Below are 22500 nucleotides of genomic sequence, written 5' to 3'. Positions count from 1 at the left end.
ATACCACCTGACAGAATGGGCCTATACATATCTATACTATACCACCTGACAGAATGGGTGTATACATATCTATACTATACCACCTGACAGAATGGGTAAATACATATCTATACTACCACCTGACAGAATGGGTGTATTCATATCTGTTCTGCACCACCTTTCGGGGAGAGGTAAGGTCCTCTCCTAATTAAAAAGAGGAGACAAACAGAGGGAAATGCCTAGGGACTTTATAGGTTTTCCATCAACATGTTAAGTCTCAGTAGAATCCATTTGATTAAAATGGTATTACTTCCTGGTCTCTGTCTGGCAGCTGAAAGGTGACATGATATTCAGGGGACAGCAGAGGAGCAGTAGAGGGGTTTGGTATTTTTTGGTATTTTATTAGGATCCCCATTAGCTGTTGCAAAAGCAGCAGCTACTCTTCCTGGGGTTCCACACAAAACATGAAACCTGACATAATACAGAACGTCAATAGACAAGAACAGCTCAAGGACAGAACTAGATACATTTGTTTTGGGTTGCATGCCAAATGACACCCTATTCCCTATATGGCCACTGGTCAAAATGTGTCAGGATGTAACCAGGGACTTGTGTCTTGTACCTTCTCTACTAGTGATCATTCTGCCGTGGCAACACAGGATGTGATGTCACTACCTGTCTTTCCCAGGGTCTCTGTACCTCTATACCTCTATAGTAGACCGTAGTAGTGACAGACAGTACCCTGTTCATTCTCTGTCTACTCTCTTCATTCCAGTCTCTTTATTCTAGTCTCTGTATTCTTGTCTCTTCATTCCAGTCTCTTTATTCTAATCTCTTTAATCTAGTCTCTTTATTCTAGTCTCTGTATTCTAGTCTCTTCATTCTTGTCTCTTCATTCCAGTCTCTTTATTCTAATCTCTTTAATCTAGTCTCTTTAATCTAGTCTCTTTATTCTAGTCTCTGTATTCTAGTCTCTTCATTCTAGTCTCTTCATTCTAGTCTCTTTATTCTAGTGTCTTTATTCTAGTCTCTGTATTCTAGCCTCTTTATTCTAGTCTCTTTATTCTCTTCATTCCAGTCTCTGTATTCTAGTCTCTTTAATCTAGTCACTTTAATCTAGTATCTTTATTCTTGTCTCTTCATTCCAGTCTCTTTATTCTAGTCTCTTTAGTCTAGTCTCTTTATTCTAGTCTCTTTATTCTTGTCTCTTCATTCCAGTCTCTTTATTCCAGTCTCTTTATTCTAGTCTCTTTATTCTAGTCTCTTTATTCTTGTCTCTTTATTCCAGTCTCTGTATTCTGGTCTCTTTATTACAGTTTCTTTATTCTAGTCTTTTCATTCCAGTCTCTTTATTCTAGTCTCTTCATTCTAGTCTCTTTAATCTAGTCTCTTTATTCTAGTCTCTGTATTCTAGTCTCTTCATTCTAGTCTCTTCATTCTAGTCTCTTTATTCTAGTCTCTGTATTCTAGTCTCTGTATTCTAGCCTCTTTATTCTAGTCTCTTTATTCTCTTATTAGTCTCTGTATTCTAGTCTCTTTAATCTAGTCTCTTTAATCTAGTCTCTTTATTCTTGTCTCTTCATTCTAGTCTCTTTATTCTAGTCTCTTTAATCTAGTCTCTTTATTCTAGTCTCTGTATTCTAGTCTCTTCATTCTAGTCTCTTTAATCTAGTCTCTTTATTCTAGTCTCTTTATTCTAGTCTCTGTATTCTAGCCTCTTTATTCTAGTCTCTTCATTCTAGTCTCTGTATTCTAGTCTCTTTAATCTAGTCACTTTAATCTAGTATCTTTATTCTTGTCTCTTCATTCCAGTCTCTTTAATCTAGTCTCTTTATTCTAGTCTCTTCATTCTAGTCTCTTCATTCTAGTCTCTTTATTCTAGTCTCTTTATTCTAGTCTCTGTATTCTAGCCTCTTTATTCTAGTCTCTTTATTCTCTTCATTCCAGTCTCTGTATTCTAGTCTCTTTAATCTAGTCACTTTAATCTAGTATCTTTATTCTTGTCTCTTCATTCCAGTCTCTTCATTCCAGTCTCTTTATTCTAGTCTCTTTAGTCTAGTCTCTTTATTCTAGTCTCTTTATTCTTGTCTCTTCATTCCAGTCTCTTTATTCTAGTCTCTTTAGTCTAGTCTCTTTATTCTAGTCTCTTTATTCTTGTCTCTTTATTCCAGTCTCTTTATTCTAGCCTCTTTAGTCTAGTCTCTTTATTCTAGTCTCTTTATTCTTGTCTCTGTATTCTAGTCTCTTTATTCTTGTCTCTGTATTCTAGTCTCTTTATTCTAGCCTCTTTATTCTAGTCTCTTTATTCTCTTCATTCCAGTCTCTGTATTCTAGTCTCTTTATTCTCTTTATTCTAGTCTCTTTATTCTAGTCTCTTTATTCTTGTCTCTTCATTCCAGTCTCTTTATTCTAGTCTCTTTATTCTTGTCTCTTTATTCTAGTCTCTTTATTCTTGTCTCTTTATTCCAGTGTCTGTTTTCTAGTCTCTTTATTCCAGTGTCTGTTTTCTATTCTAGTCTCTGTATTCTAGTCTCTGTATTCTGGTCTCTTTATTCTAGTCTCTTTATTCTAGTCTCTGTATTCTAGTCTCTTTATTCTAGTCTCTGTATTCTAGTCTCTTTATTCTAGTCTCTTTAATCTAGTCTCTTTATTCTAGTCTCTGTATTCTAGTCTCTTCATTCTAGTCTCTTCATTCTAGTCTCTTTATTCTAGTCTCTTCATTCTAGTCTCTTTATTCTAGTCTCTGTATTCTGGTCTCTTTATTCCAGTTTCTTTATTCTAGTCTCTGTATTCTAGTCTCTTTATTCTAGTCTCTGTATTCTAGTCTCTTTATTCTAGTCTCTTCATTCTAGTCTCTTTAATCTAGTCTCTTCATTCTAGTCTCTGTATTCTAGTCTCTTCATTCTAGTCTCTTTAATCTAGTCTCTTTATTCTAGTCTCTTTATTCTAGTCTCTTTATTCTAGTCTCTTTATTCCAGTCTCTTTATTCTAGTCTCTTTATTCTAGTCTCTTTATTCTAGTCTCTTTATTCTAGTCTCTTTATTCTAGTCTCGTTATTCTAGTCTCTTTATTCTAGTCTCTTTATTCTAGTCTCTTTATTCTTGTCTCTTTATTCCAGTCTCTTTATTCTTGCCTCTTTATTCTAGTCTCTTTATTCTAGTCTTTTAGTCTCTTTATTCTAGTCTCTTTATTCTTGTCTCTTTATTCTAGTCTCTTTATTCTTGTCTCTTCATTCCAGTCTCTTTATTCTAGTCTCTTTATTCTAGTCTCTTTATTCTTGTCTCTTTATTCTAGTCTCTTTATTCTTGTCTCTTTATTCCAGTGTCTGTTTTCTAGTCTCTTTATTCCAGTGTCTGTTTTCTAGTCTCTTTATTCTAGTCTCTGTATTCTAGTCTCTGTATTCTGGTCTCTTTATTCTAGTCTCTTTATTCTAGTCTCTTTATTCTAGTCTCTTTAATCTAGTCTCTTCATTCTAGTCTCTTTATTCTAGTCTCTTTAATCTAGTCTCTTTATTCTAGTCTCTTTATTCTTGTCTCTGTATTCTAGTCTCTTTATTCCAGTCTCTGTATTCTAGTCTCTTTATTCTAGTCTCTTCATTCTAGTCTCTTTATTCCAGTTTCTATTCTGGTCTCTGTATTCTAGTCTCTGTATTCTAGTCTCTTTATTCTGGTCTCCTTATTCCAGTTTCTATTCTGGTCTCTGTATTCTAGTCTCTTTATTCTAGTCTCCTTATTCCAGTTTCTATTCTGGTCTCTGTATTCTAGTCTCTGTATTCTAGTCTCTTTATTCCAGTTTCTATTCTGGTCTCTGTATTCTAGTCTCTGTATTCTAGTCTCTGTATTCTAGTCTCTTTATTCCAGTTTCTATTCTGGTCTCTGTATTCTAGTCTCTTCATTCTAGTCTCTTTATTCCAGTTTCTATTCTGGTCTCTGTATTTTAGTCTATTTGTTCTGGTCTCTGAGAGGGAGTGAATCATGATCTTTAAGGATGTCTGAGCTCTACAAAGACTGTCATCTTAATCACCTACAGTGACCATATTCCACCACTTCATCCCTCCTACACTCCCTCTCTTCATTCCATCCCTCCATCCCGGCCTAGACGGCCCCTATTAGTGAATAAAACCCAAATATAGTTACTCCTTATACACTCAATCCCTTCATCCATCCGCCCCGGCCTCCACCCCTCCCTCTATCCCTCTTTCTGTCCCTGCCTCCACCCCTCCCTCTATCCCTCCATCCCTGCCTCCACCCCTCCCTCTATCCCTCCATCCCTCCATCCTTCTGTCCCTGCCTCCACCCCTCCCTCTATCCATTTTTTACATTTTAGTCATTTAGCAGACGCTCTTATCCAGAGCGACTTACAGTAGTGAATGCATACATTTCATACATTTTGTTCCATACTGGTCCCCCGTGGGAATCGAACCCACAACCCTGGTGTTGCAAACACCATGCTCTACCAACTGAGCCACACGGGACTATCCCTCCATCCCTCCGCCCCAGCCTCCACCCATACCTCTATCCCTCCATCCCTCCGCCCCAGCCTCCACCCCTCCCTCTATCCCTCCATCCCTCCGCCCCAGCCTCCACCCATCCCTCTATCCCTCCATCCCTCCGCCCCAGCCTCCACCCATCCCTCTATCCCTCCATCCCCAGCCTCCACTCCTCCCTCTATCCCTCCATCCCTCCGCCCCAGCCTCCACCCATCCCTCTATCCCTCCATCCCTCCGCCCCAGCCTCCACCCATCCCTCTATCCCTCCATCCCTCCGCCCCAGCCTCCACCCATCCCTCTATCCCTCCATCCCCAGCCTCCACTCCTCCCTCTATCCCTCCATCCTTCTGTCCCTGCCTCCACCCATCCCTCTATCCCTCCATCCCTCCGCCCCAGCCTCCACCCCTCCCTCTATCCCTCCATCCCTCCGCCCCAGCCTCCACCCCTCCCTCTATCCCTCCATCCGTCCACCCCTCCCTCATCGGTGGATAGAATCGTGTCTTTAAAGGTGGTACAGTAAACCAGATCACATGTAGAATACAATAGTACTGTTGTCCTGCAGAGATGTGGATGTGGAGGGCTGATTTAGGACCGTTCACACGGTGGGGTTTGTATCGCCAGCTGTCTGAATATCTCTGGAATTAAAAGCAGACATCACACATGTCAAACCGTGAGAGAATCATCATCAGTCAGTCAATTAGCAACTTCTATACCGTGAGAGAGAGCTGGAGTGAGATCTGCCAGCTAAACCAACATCAACAACAACAAACAACAACAAACAACAATGACACATCCTAAACAGCCCCAGCTAGCTCTCCACGGAGAGAACACACACACACACACACACACACACACACACACACACACACACACACACACACACACACACACACACACGCACACGCACACGCACACGCACACGCACACGCACACGCACACGCACACGCACACGCACACATACACTGTGTGTGTGTAGTAACCGAGCCAGTAGTAACGGAGCCAGCAGCCAGTATCTGTATTTAGGCCACTACCTTGAAGTGGTCATGTTCATAGAAGGCCTTGTTTATCCCAGCTGGAGAACACAGACAGACTACAGAGGCCTTTTAGCTGCCAGGGTTTTACACATCATTCTTTTTCAATCAAACTATTAGCCAAACCACATTGGGACAGTGTGTGTGTGTGTGTGTGTGTGTGTGTGTGTGTGTGTGTGTGTGTGTGTGTGTGTGTGTGTGTACCGCCCCTGCACATATTTATCATGGTTCAGATTAAGGACAGATCCATGTCAACAGACTATTTTTCATGGTGTTGTTTATCTGTCAGAGAGAGGGGGACAGAGAGGGGGGGAGAGGGAGTGAGAGAGGGAGGAAGAAAGACAGAGAAAATGAGAGAGAGAAAAAGAGAGGGAGAGAAGAAGGGATGGAGGGTTTTCTGATTTTCAGGGTTTTGGGGTCTTTGGAATTGAGCCCCCAATGGGATGAGGGGATGAGAGAGAGAGAAATGGAAAGACAGAGGGCTGGAGGGAGAGAGAGAGTGGGGCGGCAGGGAAAAGGGAGAGAGTGCGTAGAGAGACAGGGGGAAGAAGAGAGAAAGGAGGGAGGGAGGGAGGGAGGGAGGGAGGGAGGGAGGGAGGGAGGGAGGGAGGGAGGAGGGGGAGGGAGGGAGGGAGAACGGAGTAAATGGGGAGAGGGAGAGAGAGAAGTGAGAGAGATGTCAGGGAATGTCTACTGTAGCTAAGTGGGTTAGAGATGGAGAGAGGAAGAGACTGAGGGAGAGAAATATGGAGGGAGGGAGAGAGAGAGAGAAAATGGAATGATTGGGTTCTATGGTTTCATGGAGGATAGAGACATAGGGAGAAAGCATGACTATATTTTTGGGGAGTAACCATAGCAACCATAGCAACCATAGCAACCATAGCTGCAGGAAGTAAGGGTGCTGAGGGTGCTGCAGCACCCCCTGAAAAATCTGAATAAAAAAAAAAATATATATTTTTTTTAAGTAGTTCACTGGGCCTTTACTAGTCCTGTATTACTAGTCCTGTATTAACATACCTTTACTAGTCCTGTATTAACAGACCTTTACTAGTCCTGTATTACCAACATACCTTTACTAGTCCTGTATTAACAGACCTTTACTAGTCCTGTATTAACATACCTTTACTAGTCCTGTATTAACAGACCTTTACTAGTCCTGTATTAACAGACCTTTACTAGTCCTGTATTAACAGACCTATATAGACGTCTGTAACACTGGGCCTTTACTAGTCCTGTATTACTAGTCCTGTATTAACAGACCTTTACTAGTCCTGTATTAACAGACCTTTACTAGTCCTGTATTAACAGACCTTTACTAGTCCTGTATTAACAGACCTTTACTAGTCCTGTATTAACAGACCTTTACTAGTCCTGTATTAACAGACCTTTACTAGTCCTGTATTAACATACCTTTACTAGTCCTGTATTAACAGACCTTTACTAGTCCTGTATTAACAGACCTTTACTAGTCCTGTATTACTAGTCCTGTATTACTAGTCCTGTATTACTAGTCCTGTATTAACAGACCTTTACTAGTCCTGTATTAACAGACCTTTACTAGTCCTGTATTAACAGACCTTTACTAGTCCTGTATTACTAGTCCTGTATTAACATACCTTTACTAGTCCTGTATTAACAGACCTTTACTAGTCCTGTATTAACAGACCTTTACTAGTCCTGTATTAACAGACCTTTACTAGTCCTGTATTAACAGACCTTTACTAGTCCTGTATTAACATAGCTTTACTAGTCCTGTATTAACAGACCTTTACTAGTCCTGCATTAACAGACCTATATAGACGTCTGTAACACTGGGCCTTTACTAGTCCTGTATTACTAGTCCTGTATTAACATACCTTTACTAGTCCTGTATTACTAGTCCTGTATTAACAGACCTTTACTAGTCCTGTATTAACAGACCTTTACTAGTCCTGTATTAACAGGCCTTTACTAGTCCTGTATTAACAGACCTTTACTAGTCCTGTATTAACAGACCTTTACTAGTCCTGTATTAACAGACCTTTACTAGTCCTGTATTACTAGTCCTGTATTAACAGACCTTTACTAGTCCTGTATTAACAGACCTTTACTAGTCCTGTATTAACAGACCTTTACTAGTCCTGTATTACTAGTCCTGTATTACTAGTCCTGTATTACTAGTCCTGTATTAACAGACCTTTACTAGTCCTGTATTAACAGACCTTTACTAGTCCTGTATTAACAGACCTTTACTAGTCCTGTATTAACAGACCTTTACTAGTCCTGTATTACTAGTCCTGTATTAACATACCTTTACTAGTCCTGTATTAACAGACCTTTACTAGTCCTGTATTACTAGTCCTGTATTAACAGACCTTTACTAGTCCTGTATTAACAGACCTTTACTAGTCCTGTATTAACAGGCCTTTACTAGTCCTGTATTAACAGACCTTTACTAGTCCTGTATTAACAGACCTTTACTAGTCCTGTATTAACAGACCTTTACTAGTCCTGTATTACTAGTCCTGTATTAACAGACCTTTACTAGTCCTGCATTAACAGACCTTTACTAGTCCTGTATTAACAGACCTTTACTAGTCCTGTATTACTAGTCCTGTATTACTAGTCCTGTATTACTAGTCCTGTATTAACATACCTTTACTAGTCCTGTATTAACAGACCTTTACTAGTCCTGTATTACTAGTCCTGTATTAACATACCTTTACTAGTCCTGTATTAACAGACCTTTACTAGTCCTGTATTAACAGACCTTTACTAGTCCTGTATTAACAGACCTTTACTAGTCCTGTATTACTAGTCCTGTATTAACATACCTTTACTAGTCCTGTATTAACAGACCTGTTTAGACGTCTGTAACACTGGGTCTTTACTAGTCCTGTATTACTAGTCCTGTATTAACATACCTTTACTAGTCCTGTATTACTAGTCCTGTATTACTAGTCCTGTATTAACAGACCTTTACTAGTCCTGTATTAACAGACCTGTATAGACGTCTGTAACACTGGGTCTTTACTAGTCCTGTATTACTAGTCCTGTATTAACATACCTTTACTAGTCCTGTATTACTAGTCCTGTATTAACAGACCTTTACTAGTCCTGTATTAACAGACCTGTATAGACGTCTGTAACACTGGGCCTTAACTAGTCCTGTATTACTAGTCCTGTATTAACAGACCTTTACTAGTACTGTATTAACAGACCTTTACTAGTCCTGTATTACTAGTCCTGTATTACTAGTCCTGTATTACTAGTCTCCTGACCAGGAGAGACAGACCAGGAGAGACAGACAGACAGAGAGAGAGAGAGACAGTCATCTATCCAAGGCTAGTCACTTTATAGCAAGTGATTCACTCTCCATTCAAAAAGTGTGATTTCATTAACTACCTATTACATAGAAATATGTTGTGTAACCAAGCAGAACCATATTTTATATAGATATATACTAGCTTCATTAAGCACTAAATTGGGTCTATCAAAGATATCTAACAAAGAGGTATATTAAAGAGGTCTAACAAAGAGGTATATTAAAGATATCTAACAAAGAGGTATATCAAAGAGGTGTAACAAAGAGGTCTAACAAAGAGGTAAAACAAAGAGGTATATTAAAGAGGTCTAACAAAGAGGTATATCAAAGAGGTGTAACAAAGAGGTGTATTAAAGAGGTCTAACAAAGAGGTAAAACAAAGAGGTATATTAAAGAGGTCTAACAAAGAGGTATATTAAAGCGGTGTAACAAAGAGGTATATTAAAGAGGTGTAACAAAGAGGTATATTAAAGAGGTCTAACAAAGAGGTATATCAAAGAGGTCTAACAAAGAGGTATATCAAAGAGGTCTAACAAAGAGGTATATTAAAGAGGTGTAACAAAGAGGTATATTAAAGAGGTGTAACAAAGAGGTATATTAAAGAGGTGTAACAAAGAGGTATATTAAAGAGGTGTAACAAAGAGGTATATTAAAGAGGTGTAACAAAGAGGTATATTAAAGAGGTGTAACAAAGAGGTATATTAAAGAGGGTTCTGTACTCTGGTACAGATTTTTGGTCTGAGCAGCAGGTTTATGTATCTCTGGTACAGATGTTTGGTCTGAGCAGCAGGTTTATGTATCTCTGGTACAGATGTTTGGTCTGAGCAGCAGGTTTATGTATCTCTGGTACAGATGTTTGGTCTGAGCAGCCAGCCGTGACCACCCGGTGTTGTGTGCTAATATCTCCTCTGTCTGAGTCTATGTCTACGTCCCAAATGGCACCCTATTCCCAATGGGGCTTTGGTCAAAAGTAGTGCACTAAATAGGGAATAGGGTGCCATTTGAGCCAGCCATGACCAAGTCATGTGTGCTGATGTTGCCTGTGTCTGAAATGGCACCCTAAATCCTATTTAGCACACTACTTTTGACCACATCCTGCATAGGGCCCCTTGGTGAAAATTAGTGCATTAAGTAGGGATTACGGTGAGATTTGGGACCGCAGCCTAATCACAAGTGACCGATGATGAAGTCATCGGTGCGAAAATGAAAACCCAGGGGAGCGAAGGAAGAGAAGGCAAAAGGAGAAGGGATGGAGGGATAAAAGAAGGAGATTATTAGTAAAATACCAGTGGAGATCATCATTAGAAAACATGGTAGATATCACAGGAGGTTGGTCGCCACCTTAATTAGGGAGGACGGGCTCGTTGGTAAGGGCTGGAGCAGAATAGGTGGAATGGTATCAAACACATGGTTTTACCATTCCATCCACTCTGTTTTCCATACATTATTATGAGCCATCCTCCCCTCACCAGCCTCCACTGATAGAAAGGTGTTTGGGGGAGTGTACATGTGTGTCCTAAAGACAGAGAGAGCGAGAGAGAGAGAGACAGAGACAGAGAGAGAGAGAGACAGAGAGAGACAGAGAGACCTAGAGACAGAGAGACAGAGAGAGAGAGACAGCGAGAGAGAGACAGAGAGAGAGAGAGAGACAGAGAGAGAGAGACAGAGAGAGAGAGACAGCGAGAGAGAGAGAGAGAGCGAGAGAGAGAGAGAGAGACAGAGAGAGAGAGACATCATCACCAGAGAGAGAGAGATAACAGCTGTATGCAGCATCGCTGGGATGTTTGGTGAATATCAACATGGTAATATGTATGCTAATATTGAAATGTAAATGTAATTTGTTTACATGTATATTTCATGTATGTAAATCCTCTGGCTTAAGACAAGACAAGGTCTGTGTCCCAAATGGAACCGCATGGAACCTATTCTCTATGGGTCCTGGTCTAAAGTAGGGCACTATATAGGTAGAGGGGGATATTTGAGACACAGACAATGTAAAAGAAGGATCAGTCAGGTGGGGGGGTAGTTTTCTCATTATGGGAAAAGGTCCCTATCTTTAATCTAAATGTCAACTCTGTGACAGTATAGCGAGAGAGAAGGAGAGAGAGAGAGAGATGGAGAGAGAAACAGAGAGACAGAGACAGAGAGAGAGAGAGATGGAGAGAGAGACAAAGAGACAGAGAGAGATGGAGAGAGAAACAGAGAGAAATGGATGAGAAAGAGAAAGCCGGAGAGAGATGGGGAGAGAGAGGGAGAGAGAGATGGAGAGAGAGAGATGGAGAGAGAAAGCGAGAGAGAGATGGAGAGAGAGAAAGCCGGAGAGAGATGGGGAGAGAGAGAGAGAGAGAGATGGAGAGAGAGAGAGCGAGAGAGAGATGGAGAGAGAGATGGAGAGAGAAACAGAGAGAAATGGATGAGAGAGAGAAAGCCGGAGAGAGACATGGGGAGAGAGGGAGAGAGAGAATGGAGAGAGAGAGATGGAGAGAGAAAGCGAGAGAGAGATGGAGAGAGAGAGATGGAGAGAGAAACAGAGAGAGAGATGAGAGAGAGAGAGAGAGAGAGAGATGTAGAGATGGAGAGACAGAAAGCGAGAGAGAGATGGAGAGACAGATAGAGAGAGTATATTCAGATGAAAAAGGAAATTGCACTTTACCCTGTGCAGATATAATATTTTCTCCCCCAGTGTCTTGGTTTGATATTAGAATAGAGCTTTATGTTCATCCTGAATCAGGAAGTCCCGCTGACGTAAATAAACCATTTTCTGTTGGAGACATTTTATTATATGACATGTTTTGTGAAAATGCACCCCTCCCAATATCGCCCCCACACACACAACACAAACACACACACACAGACACACACACACACACACACACACACACACACACACACACACACACCCCCACACACACACACACACACACATTAACACACACACACATTACACACACACACACACACACACACACACACACACACACACACACACACACACACACACACACACACACACACACACAGCTCTGCATGTTATCGTGGTAATGACAGTGGAAAGTAGTTATAGTCATGGTGCCAGGAGAGGAGATCTCTAGATAATGTCAATGAATTACCTGTTGAGCCTCGTGCTCTTCTAGTACGCAGGTTAGAGTGTTGGGGGGGTAGGAGTGTGTGTGTGTGTTAATGTGTGTTAATGTGTGTTAATGTGTGTGTCTGTGTTAATGTGTGTTAATGTGTGTTAATGTGTGTGTGTCTGTGTTAATGTGTGTTAATGTGTGTGTGTCTGTGTTAATGTGTGTGTGTGTGTGTGTGTGTGTGTGTGTGTTAATGTGTGTTAATGTGTGTTAATGTGTGTGTGTGTGTGTTATGTGTGTGTGTGTGTGTGTGTGTGTGTGTGTGTGTGTGTGTGTGTGTGTGTGTGTGTGTGTGTGTGTGTGTGTGTGTGTGTGTGTGTGTGTGTGTGTGTGTGTGTGTGTGTGTGTTAGAGGTCGACCGATTAATCGGAATGGCCGATTAATTAGGGCCGATTTCAAGTTTTCATAACACTCGGTAATCGGTATTTTTGGACGCCGATTTGCCGATTTTTTTATTTTTTTATTTTTTTAGACCTTTATTTAACTAGGCAAGTCAGTTAAGAACACATTCTTATTTTCAATGACGTCCTTGGAACAGTGGGTTATCTGCCTTGTTCAGGGGCAGAACAACAGATTTTTACCTTGTCAGCTTGGGGATGCAACCTTATGGTTAACTAGTCCAACACTCTAACCACCTGCTTTACGTTGCACTCCACGAGGAGCCTGCCTGCAGTAAGAAGCCAAGGTAAGTTGCTAGCTAGCATTAAACTTATCTTATAAAAAACAATCAATCAATCTTAATCACTAGTTAACTACACATGGTTGATGATATTACCAGTTTATCTAGCCTGTCCTGCTTTGCATATAATCGATGTGGTGCGCATTCGCGAAAAAGGACTTTCTTTGCTCCGACGTGTACCTAACCATAAACATTAATGCCTTTCTTAAAATCAATACACAAGTATATATTTTTAAACCTGCATATTTAGTTAATATTGCCTGCTAACATTAATTTCTTTTAACTAGGGAAAATGTGTCACTTCTCTTGCAAACAGAGTCAGGATATATGCAGCAGTTTGGGCCGCCTGGCTCGTTGCGAACTGTGAAGACTATTTCTTCCTAACAAAGACAGCCGACTTCGCCAAACGGGGGATGATTTAACAAAAGCGCATTTGCGAAAAAAGCACAATCGTTGCACGACTGTACCTAACCATAAACATCAATGCCTTTCTTAAAATCAATACACAGAAATATATATTTTTAAACCAGCATATTTAGCTAAAAGAAATCCAGGTTAGCAGGCAATATTAACCAGGTGAAATTGTGTCATTTTGCGTTCATTGCACACAGTCAGGATATATGCAACAGTTTGGGCCGCCTGGCTCGTTGCGAACTAATTTGCCAGAATTTTACGTAATTATGACATAACATTGAAGGTTGTGTAATGTAACAGGAATATTTAGACTTATGGATGCCACCCGTTAGGTAAAATACTGAACGGTTCCGTATTTCACTGAAAGAATAAACGTGATAGTTTCCGGATTCGACCATATTAATGACCAAAGGCTCGTGTTTCTGTGTTTATTATATTATAATTAAGTCTATGATTTGATAGAGCTTTCTGACTGAGCGATGGTAGGCAGCAGCAGGCTCGTAAGCATTCATTCAAAATAGCACTTTTGTGCGTTTTGCCAGCAGCCCTTCGCAATGCATTGCGCTGTTAATGACTTCAAGCCTGTCAACTCCCAGATAAGGCTGGTGTAACCGATGTGAAATGGCTAGCTAGTTAGCCGGGTGCGCGCTAATAGCGTTTCAAATGTCACTCACTCTGAGACTTGGAGTAGTTGTTCCCCTTGCTCTACATGGGTAACGCTGCTTCAAGGGTGGCTGTTGTCGATGTGTTCCTGGTTTGAGCCCAGGTAGGAGCGAGGAGAGGGACGGAAGCTATACTGTTACACTGGCAATACTAAAGTGCCTATAAGAACATCCAATAGTCAAAGGTATATGAAATACAAATCGTATAGAGAGAAATAGTCCTATAATTCCTATAATAACTACAATCTAAAACTTCTTACCTGGGAATATTGAAGACTCATGATAAAAGGAACCACCAGCTTTCATATGTTCTCATGTTCTGAGCAAGGAACTTAAACGTTAGCTTTCTTACATGGCACATATTGCACTTTTACTTTCTTCTCCAACACTGAGTGCATTATTTAAACCAAATTGAACATGTTTCATTACTTATTTGAGGCTAAATAGATTTTATTGATGTATTATATTAAGTTAAAATAAGTTTTCATTCAGTATTGTTGTAATTGTCATTATTACAAATAAATAAATACGGCCGATTAATCGGTACCGGCTTTATTGGTCCTCCAATAATCACTATCGGTATCGGCGTTGAAAAATCATAATCGGTCGACCTCTAGTGTGTGTGTGTGTGTGTGTGTGTGTGTGTGTGTGTTAAAGAGTGTGTGTGAGTGTGTGTTAATGTGTGTTAATGTGTGTGTGTTAATGTGTGTGTGTGTTAAAGTGTGTGTGTGTGTGTGTGTGTGTGTGTGTGTGTGTGTGTGTGTGTGTGTGTGTGTGTGTGTGTTAATGTGTGTGTAGTGTTTATAAGGCCTCATGCTCTTGTCTCTCCATGGCAACACATTGACCCCCTTGTATTTAGTCTCTTACCTGTATCTCCATGTTGTTGTCTATGTAACAGTGAACACATGTCGATAGGGAGTTTAATGACTCTGTTTCTGTATGTCTGTGTAGTGTCACCTTGACCTTGACCTGTCCTTGGTGTCTCCCAGTCTACCAGATGTTGTTATTGTTGTGTCCAGGTGTAACAACCAGGCCCAGTGTGTGTGTGTCTGTATACCTGTTCTAATGTTTACCTGTTGTTGTTATTGTTGTGTCCAGGTGTAACAACCAGGCCCAGTGTGTGTGTGTCTGTATACCTGTTCTAATGTTTACCTGTTGTTGTTATTGTTGTGTCCAGGTGTAACAACCGTACCCAGTGTGTTGTGGTAGCAGGACCTGATGTGTTTCCTGACCCCTGTCCTGGAACATACAAATACCTGGAGGTGCAGTACGAGTGTGTCCCCTACAGTAAGTACTACACTATACTATACATACTATACCGTACTATACTATACTATCCCATACTACACTGCACTACGCTATACTATGCTATATGATACTATACTATACTGCAGTATGAGTGTGTCCCCTGCAGTAAGTACTACACTATACTATACTATACTACACTATACTACAGTATGAAGTGTCCCCCCTACAGTAAGTACTACTATAAACTACTTTATTACTACAAATTATAACATAGTACTATATTAGGTATTAATATTATACTATATTGTATATGTATCATACTATCATTTGAATCTGCTGTAGTATTTACTTTGGGAAACTCATGTACACCATACAACAATATTATACTATATACTGTGGGATATACTGATGGAACTCATGTACACCATACAACAATATTATACTATATACTGTGGGAAATACTGAGGGAACTCATGTACTCCATACAACAATATTATACTATATACTGTGGGATATACTGATGGAACTCATGTACACCATACAACAATATTATACTATATACTGTGGGAAATACTGAGGGAACTCATGTACTCCATACAACATTGTTTTTTAATAGTAAAATGTTTCCATCTGGCTCAGTGTTGTTGTCTGCAGATTAAAATACCAGGAACTTCTGAACTGATAAGAATGTTTGAGAACATATTATTTACACCACCACAGCCAGTAACGGGCCTCGGACAAACACTAGAGATGGGGAAATCTGAGGTCTTCGTGGAATCTCAGCTTTTCCAACAGGAAAGAAGGGAAGGGAGGGTGAGCTTAAATGACTGTCTGACCTACGACCCTTCTGTTGACAGACTCAGTTTGGGAAAAAGACTGACGTCTGAAATAGGAGGAGCTAAAACTCAGTAAAGAGATATTTTTAATATCATTTATAACAGTGATACGTCCATCATTTATAGCAGTGATACAGCCATCATTTATAACAGTGATACAGCCATCATTTATAGCTGTGATACAGCCATCATTTATAACAGTGATACAGCCATCATTTATAACAGTGATACAGCCATCATTTATAACAGTAATACAGCCATCATTTATAACAGTGATACGTCCATCATTTATAACAGTAATACAGCCATCATTTATAACAGTGATACAGCCATCATTTATAACAGTAATACAGCCATCATTTATAACAGTGATACAGCCATCATTTATAGCAGTGATACAGCCATCATTTATAACAGTGATACAGCCATCATTTATAACAGTGATACAGCCATCATTTATAGCAGTGATACAGCCATCATTTATAACAGTAATACAGCCATCATTTATAACAGTGATACAGCCATCATTTATAGCAGTGATACAGCCATCATTTATAACAGTGATACAGCCATCATTTATAACAGTGATACAGCCATCATTTATAGCAGTGATACAGCCATCATTTATAACAGTAATACAGCCATCATTTATAACAGTAATACAGCCATCATTTATAACAGTGATACAGCCATCATTTATAACAGTGATACAGCCATCATTTATAACAGTGATACAGCCATCATTTATAACAGTAATACAGCCATCATTTATAACAGTGATACAGCCATCATTTATAACAGTGATACAGCCATCATTTATAACAGTAATACAGCCATCATTTATAACAGTGATACAGCCATCATTTATAACAGTGATACAGCCATCATTTATAACAGTAATACAGCCATCATTTATAACAGTGATACAGCCATCATTTATAACAGTAATACAGCCATCATTTATAGCAGTGATACGTCCATCATTTATAACAGTAATACAGCCATCATTTATAACAGTGATACAGCCATCATTTATAACAGTAATACAGCCATCATTTATAACAGTGATACAGCCATCATTTATAACAGTAATACAGCCATCATTTATAACAGTGATACAGCCATCATTTATAACAGTAATACAGCCATCATTTATAACAGTGATACAGCCATCATTTATAACAGTGATACAGCCATCATTTATAACAGTGATACAGCCATCATTTATAACAGTAATACAGCCATCATTTATAACAGTAATACAGCCATCATTTATAACAGTAATACAGCCATCATTTATAACAGTAATACAGCCATCATTTATAACAGTGATACAGCCATCATTTATAGCAGTAATACAGCCATCATTTATAACAGTAATACAGCCATCATTTATAACAGTAATACAGCCATCATTTATAACAGTGATACAGCCATCATTTATAACAGTAATACAGCCATCATTTATAACAGTGATACAGCCATCATTTATAACAGTGATACAGCCATCATTTATAACAGTGATACAGCCATCATTTATAACAGTGATACAGCCATCATTTATAACAGTAATACAGCCATCATTTATAACAGTGATACAGCCATCATTTATAACAGTAATACAGCCATCATTTATAACAGTGATACAGCCATCATTTATAACAGTGATACAGCCATCATTTATAGCTGTGATACAGCCATCATTTATAACAGTAATACAGCCATCATTTATAACAGTGATACAGCCATCATTTATAACAGTGATACAGCCATCATTTATAACAGTAATACAGCCATCATTTATAACAGTGATACAGCCATCATTTATAACAGTAATACAGCCATCATTTATAACAGTGATACAGCCATCATTTATAACAGTAATACAGCCATCATTTATAACAGTGATACAGCCATCATTTATAACAGTAATACAGCCATCATTTATAACAGTGATACAGCCATCATGTATAACAGTTACAGAATGGTATATCAGTGAATTGGAATACAATCTGGCCTGGCATCGCTCTTCCTCTCCTCTCCTCTCATCTCCTTTCCTCTCCTCTCCTCTCCCTCCAGACAGCCAAGCTAAACCTGATCCTCTATGGAAAACATTTAATTATATTTCAGCAAATAGGCCTGATGGTGACGGCTTGATTAAATAATAACAGCTTCAGTATCTCTCCCGGAGCCAGATGGAAACAGAACATGATACCTGCATAATGTGGCGCTGCCCTGATTCAGTTGTCTCAGAGTCGACTGTCTTTGTGTGTGTGAGGGAGGGAGTGAGGGGAAGTGTGTGTGTGTCTTTGTGAGGGGAGGATGAATAATGTGTGTGTGTGTGTGTGTGTGTGTGTGTGTGTGTGTGTGTGTGTGTGTGTGTGTGTGTGTGTGTGTGTGTGTGTGTGTGTGTGTGTGTGTGTGTGCGCGTGTGCGTGGGTGTCTGCCATTTTTGTGAGCTCCAGCTCACTGTTGCAACATTATTAAGTTCCCTAAGAACAACGAGGAGCACAGATAGATGGGTTCCACTGTGATCTGATAACAGAGGAGTGCACCTGGATAAAGTTTCCCCTGTAGAGAGGAACAACACCTGGATAAAGTTTCCCCTGTAGAGAGGAACAACACCTGGATAAAGTTTCCCCTGTAGAGAGGAACAACACCTGGATAAAGTTTCCCCTGGAGAGAGGAACAACACCTGGATAAAGTTTCCCCTGTAGAGAGGAACAACACCTGGATAAAGTTTCCCCTGTAGAGAGGAACAACACCTGGATAAAGTTTCCCCTGTAGAGAGGAACAACACCTGGATAAAGTTTCCCCTGTAGAGAGGAACAACACCTGGATAAAATTTCCCCTGGAGAGAGGAACAACACCTGGATAAAGTTTCCCCTGTAGAGAGGAACAACACCTGGATAAAGTTTCCCCTGTAGAGAGGAACAACACCTGGATAAAGTTTCCCCTGTAGAGAGGAACAACACCTGGATAAAGTTTCCCTGTAGAGAGACCTGGATAAAGTTTCCCCTTTAGAGAGGAAACTAGTTTCTTTGTCTCTTTCCCCCGCTCTCCCTCTCTCTCTCTTCCTCCTCTCCTCTCTCCCTCATCTTCCCTTCCTCTCTCCTTCTCTCCCTCTCTTCCTCTCTCCCTCTCCCTCTCTTCCTCTCTCCCTATTTTCCTCTCTCCCTCTCTCCCTCTCTTCCTCCCTTCCTCTCTCCCTCTCTTCCTCCCTCCCTCTCTCCCTCTCTCCCTCTCTCCCTCTCTTCCTCCCTTCCTCTCTCCCTCTCTTCCTCCCTTCCTCCTTCCCTCCTGTTTTTTTTGTTGTGTTCCAAACCTCCTCACACTTTACGACCATCATTCAGACATCACTGGTACCATTCAGACATAACTGGTACCATTCAGACATCACTGGTTCCATTCAGACATCACTGGTACCATTCAGACATCACTGGTACCATTCAGACATCACTGGTACCATTCAGACATCACTGGTTCCATTCAGACATCACTGGTTCCATTCAGACATCACTGGTACCATTCAGACATCACTGGTACCATTCAGACATCACTGGTACCATTCAGACATCACTGGTTCCATTCAGACATCACTGGTACCATTCAGACATCACTGGTACCATTCAGACATCACTGGTACCATTCAGACATCACTGGTTCCATTCAGACATCACTGGTACCATTCAGACATCACTGGTACCATTCAGACATCACTGGTTCCATTCAGACATCACTGGTTCCATTCAGACATCACTGGTACCATTCAGACATCACTGGTACCATTCAGACATCACTGGTTCCATTCAGACATCACTGGTTCCATTCAGACATCACTGGTACCATTCAGACATCACTGGTACCATTCAGACATCACTGGTACCATTCAGACGTCACTGGTACCATTCAGACATCACTGGTACACATAATCTTAGACATTAACACTTGACGAGGAACAACTCTGGGCCCTGCTGTGGTTAACAACTCTGGGCCCTGCCGTGGTGAACATCTCTGGGTCCTGCCGTGGGGAACAACTCTAGACCCTGTCGTGGGGATCAACTCTGGGCCCTGCCGTGGTGAACAACTCTGGATCCTGCTGTGGTGAACAACTCTGGGCCCTGCTGTTATGAGCAACTCTGGGCCCTACTGTGGTGAACAACTCTGGGCCCTACTGTGGTGAACAACTCTGGGCCCTACTGTGGTGAACAACTCTGGGCCCTACTGTGGTGAACAACTCTGGGCCCTACTGTGGTGAACAACTCTGGGCCCTACTGTGGTGAACAACTCTGGGCCTTACTGTGGTGAACAACTCTGGGCCCTGCCATGGTGAACAACTCTGGGCCCTGCCATGGTGAACAACTCTGGGCCCTACTGTGGAGAACAACTCTGGGCCCTACTCTGGTGAACAACTCTGGGCCCTGCCGTGGTGAACAACTCTGGGCCCTGCCGTGGTGAACAACTCTGGGCCCTGCTGTGGTGAACAACTCTGGGCCCTGCTGTGGTGAACAGCTCATATAACATGTCACCATTTAGATTTCCTGGGCCTGTACTTCATTCATTAACATTAAGTTCTCCAACAACACCAACAATTACCTTATTAGCTTAGTAGAGTATGCATTACACTGTAAATCATAGGAGTTAGTTAGCCATATGCTAATAACGCCCACTCAATTTAACATAGGAGTTAGATAGCAATAATCTAATAATAGCCACTCATTTTATCATAGGAGTTAGCAGTATGCTAATAATATCCACTCATTTTATCATAGGAGTTAGCGATATGCTAATAATATCCACTCATTTTATAATAGGAGTTAGCGATATGCTAATAATATCCACTCATTTTATCATAGGAGTTAGCGATACGCTAATAATATCCACTCATTTTATCATAGGAGTTAGCGATACGCTGGTAATATACACCAACACGATCTATTTCAGAACAACGGCATTGTTGCTCTGTGTTAAAGCTAATTAGGAGATACAATCGTCTTGTTCTCCCTATTATGACCGTTCTGTCAGATCTTTGTAAAACACCAGGAATTACTGCATAACACACACACACACACACACACACACACACACACACACACACACACACACACACACACACACACACACACACACACACACACACACACACACACACACACACACACACACACACACACACACACACACACACACACACACACACACACACACACACACACACACACACACACACACACACACACACACACACTTCAATTATGATCTAAAACCCAGAAATCACTTGATAAGGCCCCCACGGAACACTGGAGCACTGTCGGCATGGAGACCAGGGCTCTCGATTACCAATTTATATCTGAGAGAGCGTGAGAGAGAGACAGAGAGAGAGAGAGAGGTTGGTGGAGGAGGGGGCGAGAGGAGGGTGGGAGATGAGGAGAGGAGGAGAGGAAAGAGCGAGAAAGAGGGAGAGGGATTGGAGAGGTGGAGGGGAGAGAGGAGATAGAGGGAGAGAGAGAGAGAGAGAGGGCAGAAGAGAAGAGGGTGGGGGACAGAGAGAGAAGAGGAGAGGGTGTGGAAGAGAGAGAAGAGGGTGGGGAGAGAGAGAGAAGAGGGTGGGGAGAGAGAGAGAAGAGGGTGGGGAGAGAGAGAGAGAAGAGGGTGGGGAGAGAGAGAGAGAAGAGGGTGGGGAGAGAGAGAGAAGAGAAGAGGGTGTGGAAAGAGAGAAGAGGGTGGGGAAGAGAGAGAGAAGAGGGTGGGGAGAGAGAGAGAGAGAGAAGAGGGTGGGGGACAGAGAGAGAGAAGAGGGTGGGGAGAGAGAGAGAGAGAGAAGAGGGTGGGGGACAGAGAGAGAGAGAGAGAGAGAGTAGGGTGGAGAGAGAGAAGAGGGTGGGGGACAGAGAGAGAGAGAAGAGGGTGGGGGACAGAGAGAGAGAGAAGAGGGTGGGGGACAGAGAGAGAGAGAAGAGGGTGGGGACGAGAGAGAGAGAGAGAAGAGAGTAGGGGTAGAGAGAGAGAAGAGAGTGGGGAGAGAGAGAGAAGAGGGTGGGGGACAGAGAGAGCGAGAAGAGGGTGGGGGAGAGAGAGAGAGAAGAGGGTTGGGAGAGAGAGAGAAGAGAGTAGGGGAGAGAGAGAAGAGAGTAGGAGAGAGAGAGAAGAGGGTGGGGGACAGAGAGAGAAGAGGGTGGGGGATAGAGAGAGAGAAGACGGTGTGGAAGAGATAGAGAAGAGGACGGTAGGGTACAGAGAGATGTTGAGGAGAGGGTGTGGAAGAGATAGAGAAGAGGAGGGTAGGGTACAGAGAGATGTTGAGGAGAGGGTGGGGTACAGATATACGGTGAGGAAGAGCTGAATTAGATCCATGTCATGAAGCTAATGATGGCATACTGGGTTCTATGAGAGAAGAGGAGAGAGCAGCCAGGGAGGGAGGGAGGGGTGGAAAAAGTGGGAAGGATGGATAGGATGAGATAGTAAGGGAGGGAGGGAGGTGGAGAAATGAAGAGAGAGGTGGAGAGAGAGAGAGAGGGAGGGAGAAAGGGAGGTGGAGAAATGGAGATGAGAGAGAAGATGGAGAGAGAGAGAGAGAGAGAGAGGAGAGAAAGGGAGGTAGAGAAATGGAGATGAGAGAGAAGATGGAGAGAGAGAGAGAGAGAGAGAGAGAGAGAGAAAGAGAGGGAGATGAGGGAGGGAGGGAGAAAGGGAGGTGGAGAAATGGAGATGAGAGAGAAGGTGGAGA

At 41.6% G+C, this 22500-nt stretch overlaps 1 protein-coding gene across 1 annotated transcript in view; it reads left to right on the top strand.

Annotated features, from left to right (window-relative positions):
- LOC106599097 (adhesion G protein-coupled receptor L3) overlaps positions 1-22500 on the top strand; it is a 300554-nt gene that overhangs the window by 95261 nt on the left and 182793 nt on the right. The window contains 1 exon segment of the mRNA XM_045712874.1: positions 14867-14976. Coding sequence (XP_045568830.1) covers positions 14867-14976 — 110 coding nt within the window.

The sequence above is a fragment of the Salmo salar genome, unplaced genomic scaffold, assembly GCF_905237065.1.
Source record: "Salmo salar unplaced genomic scaffold, Ssal_v3.1, whole genome shotgun sequence".
NCBI lineage: Eukaryota > Metazoa > Chordata > Actinopteri > Salmoniformes > Salmonidae > Salmo > Salmo salar.
This window is presented reverse-complemented; position numbering and strand designations above follow the sequence as displayed.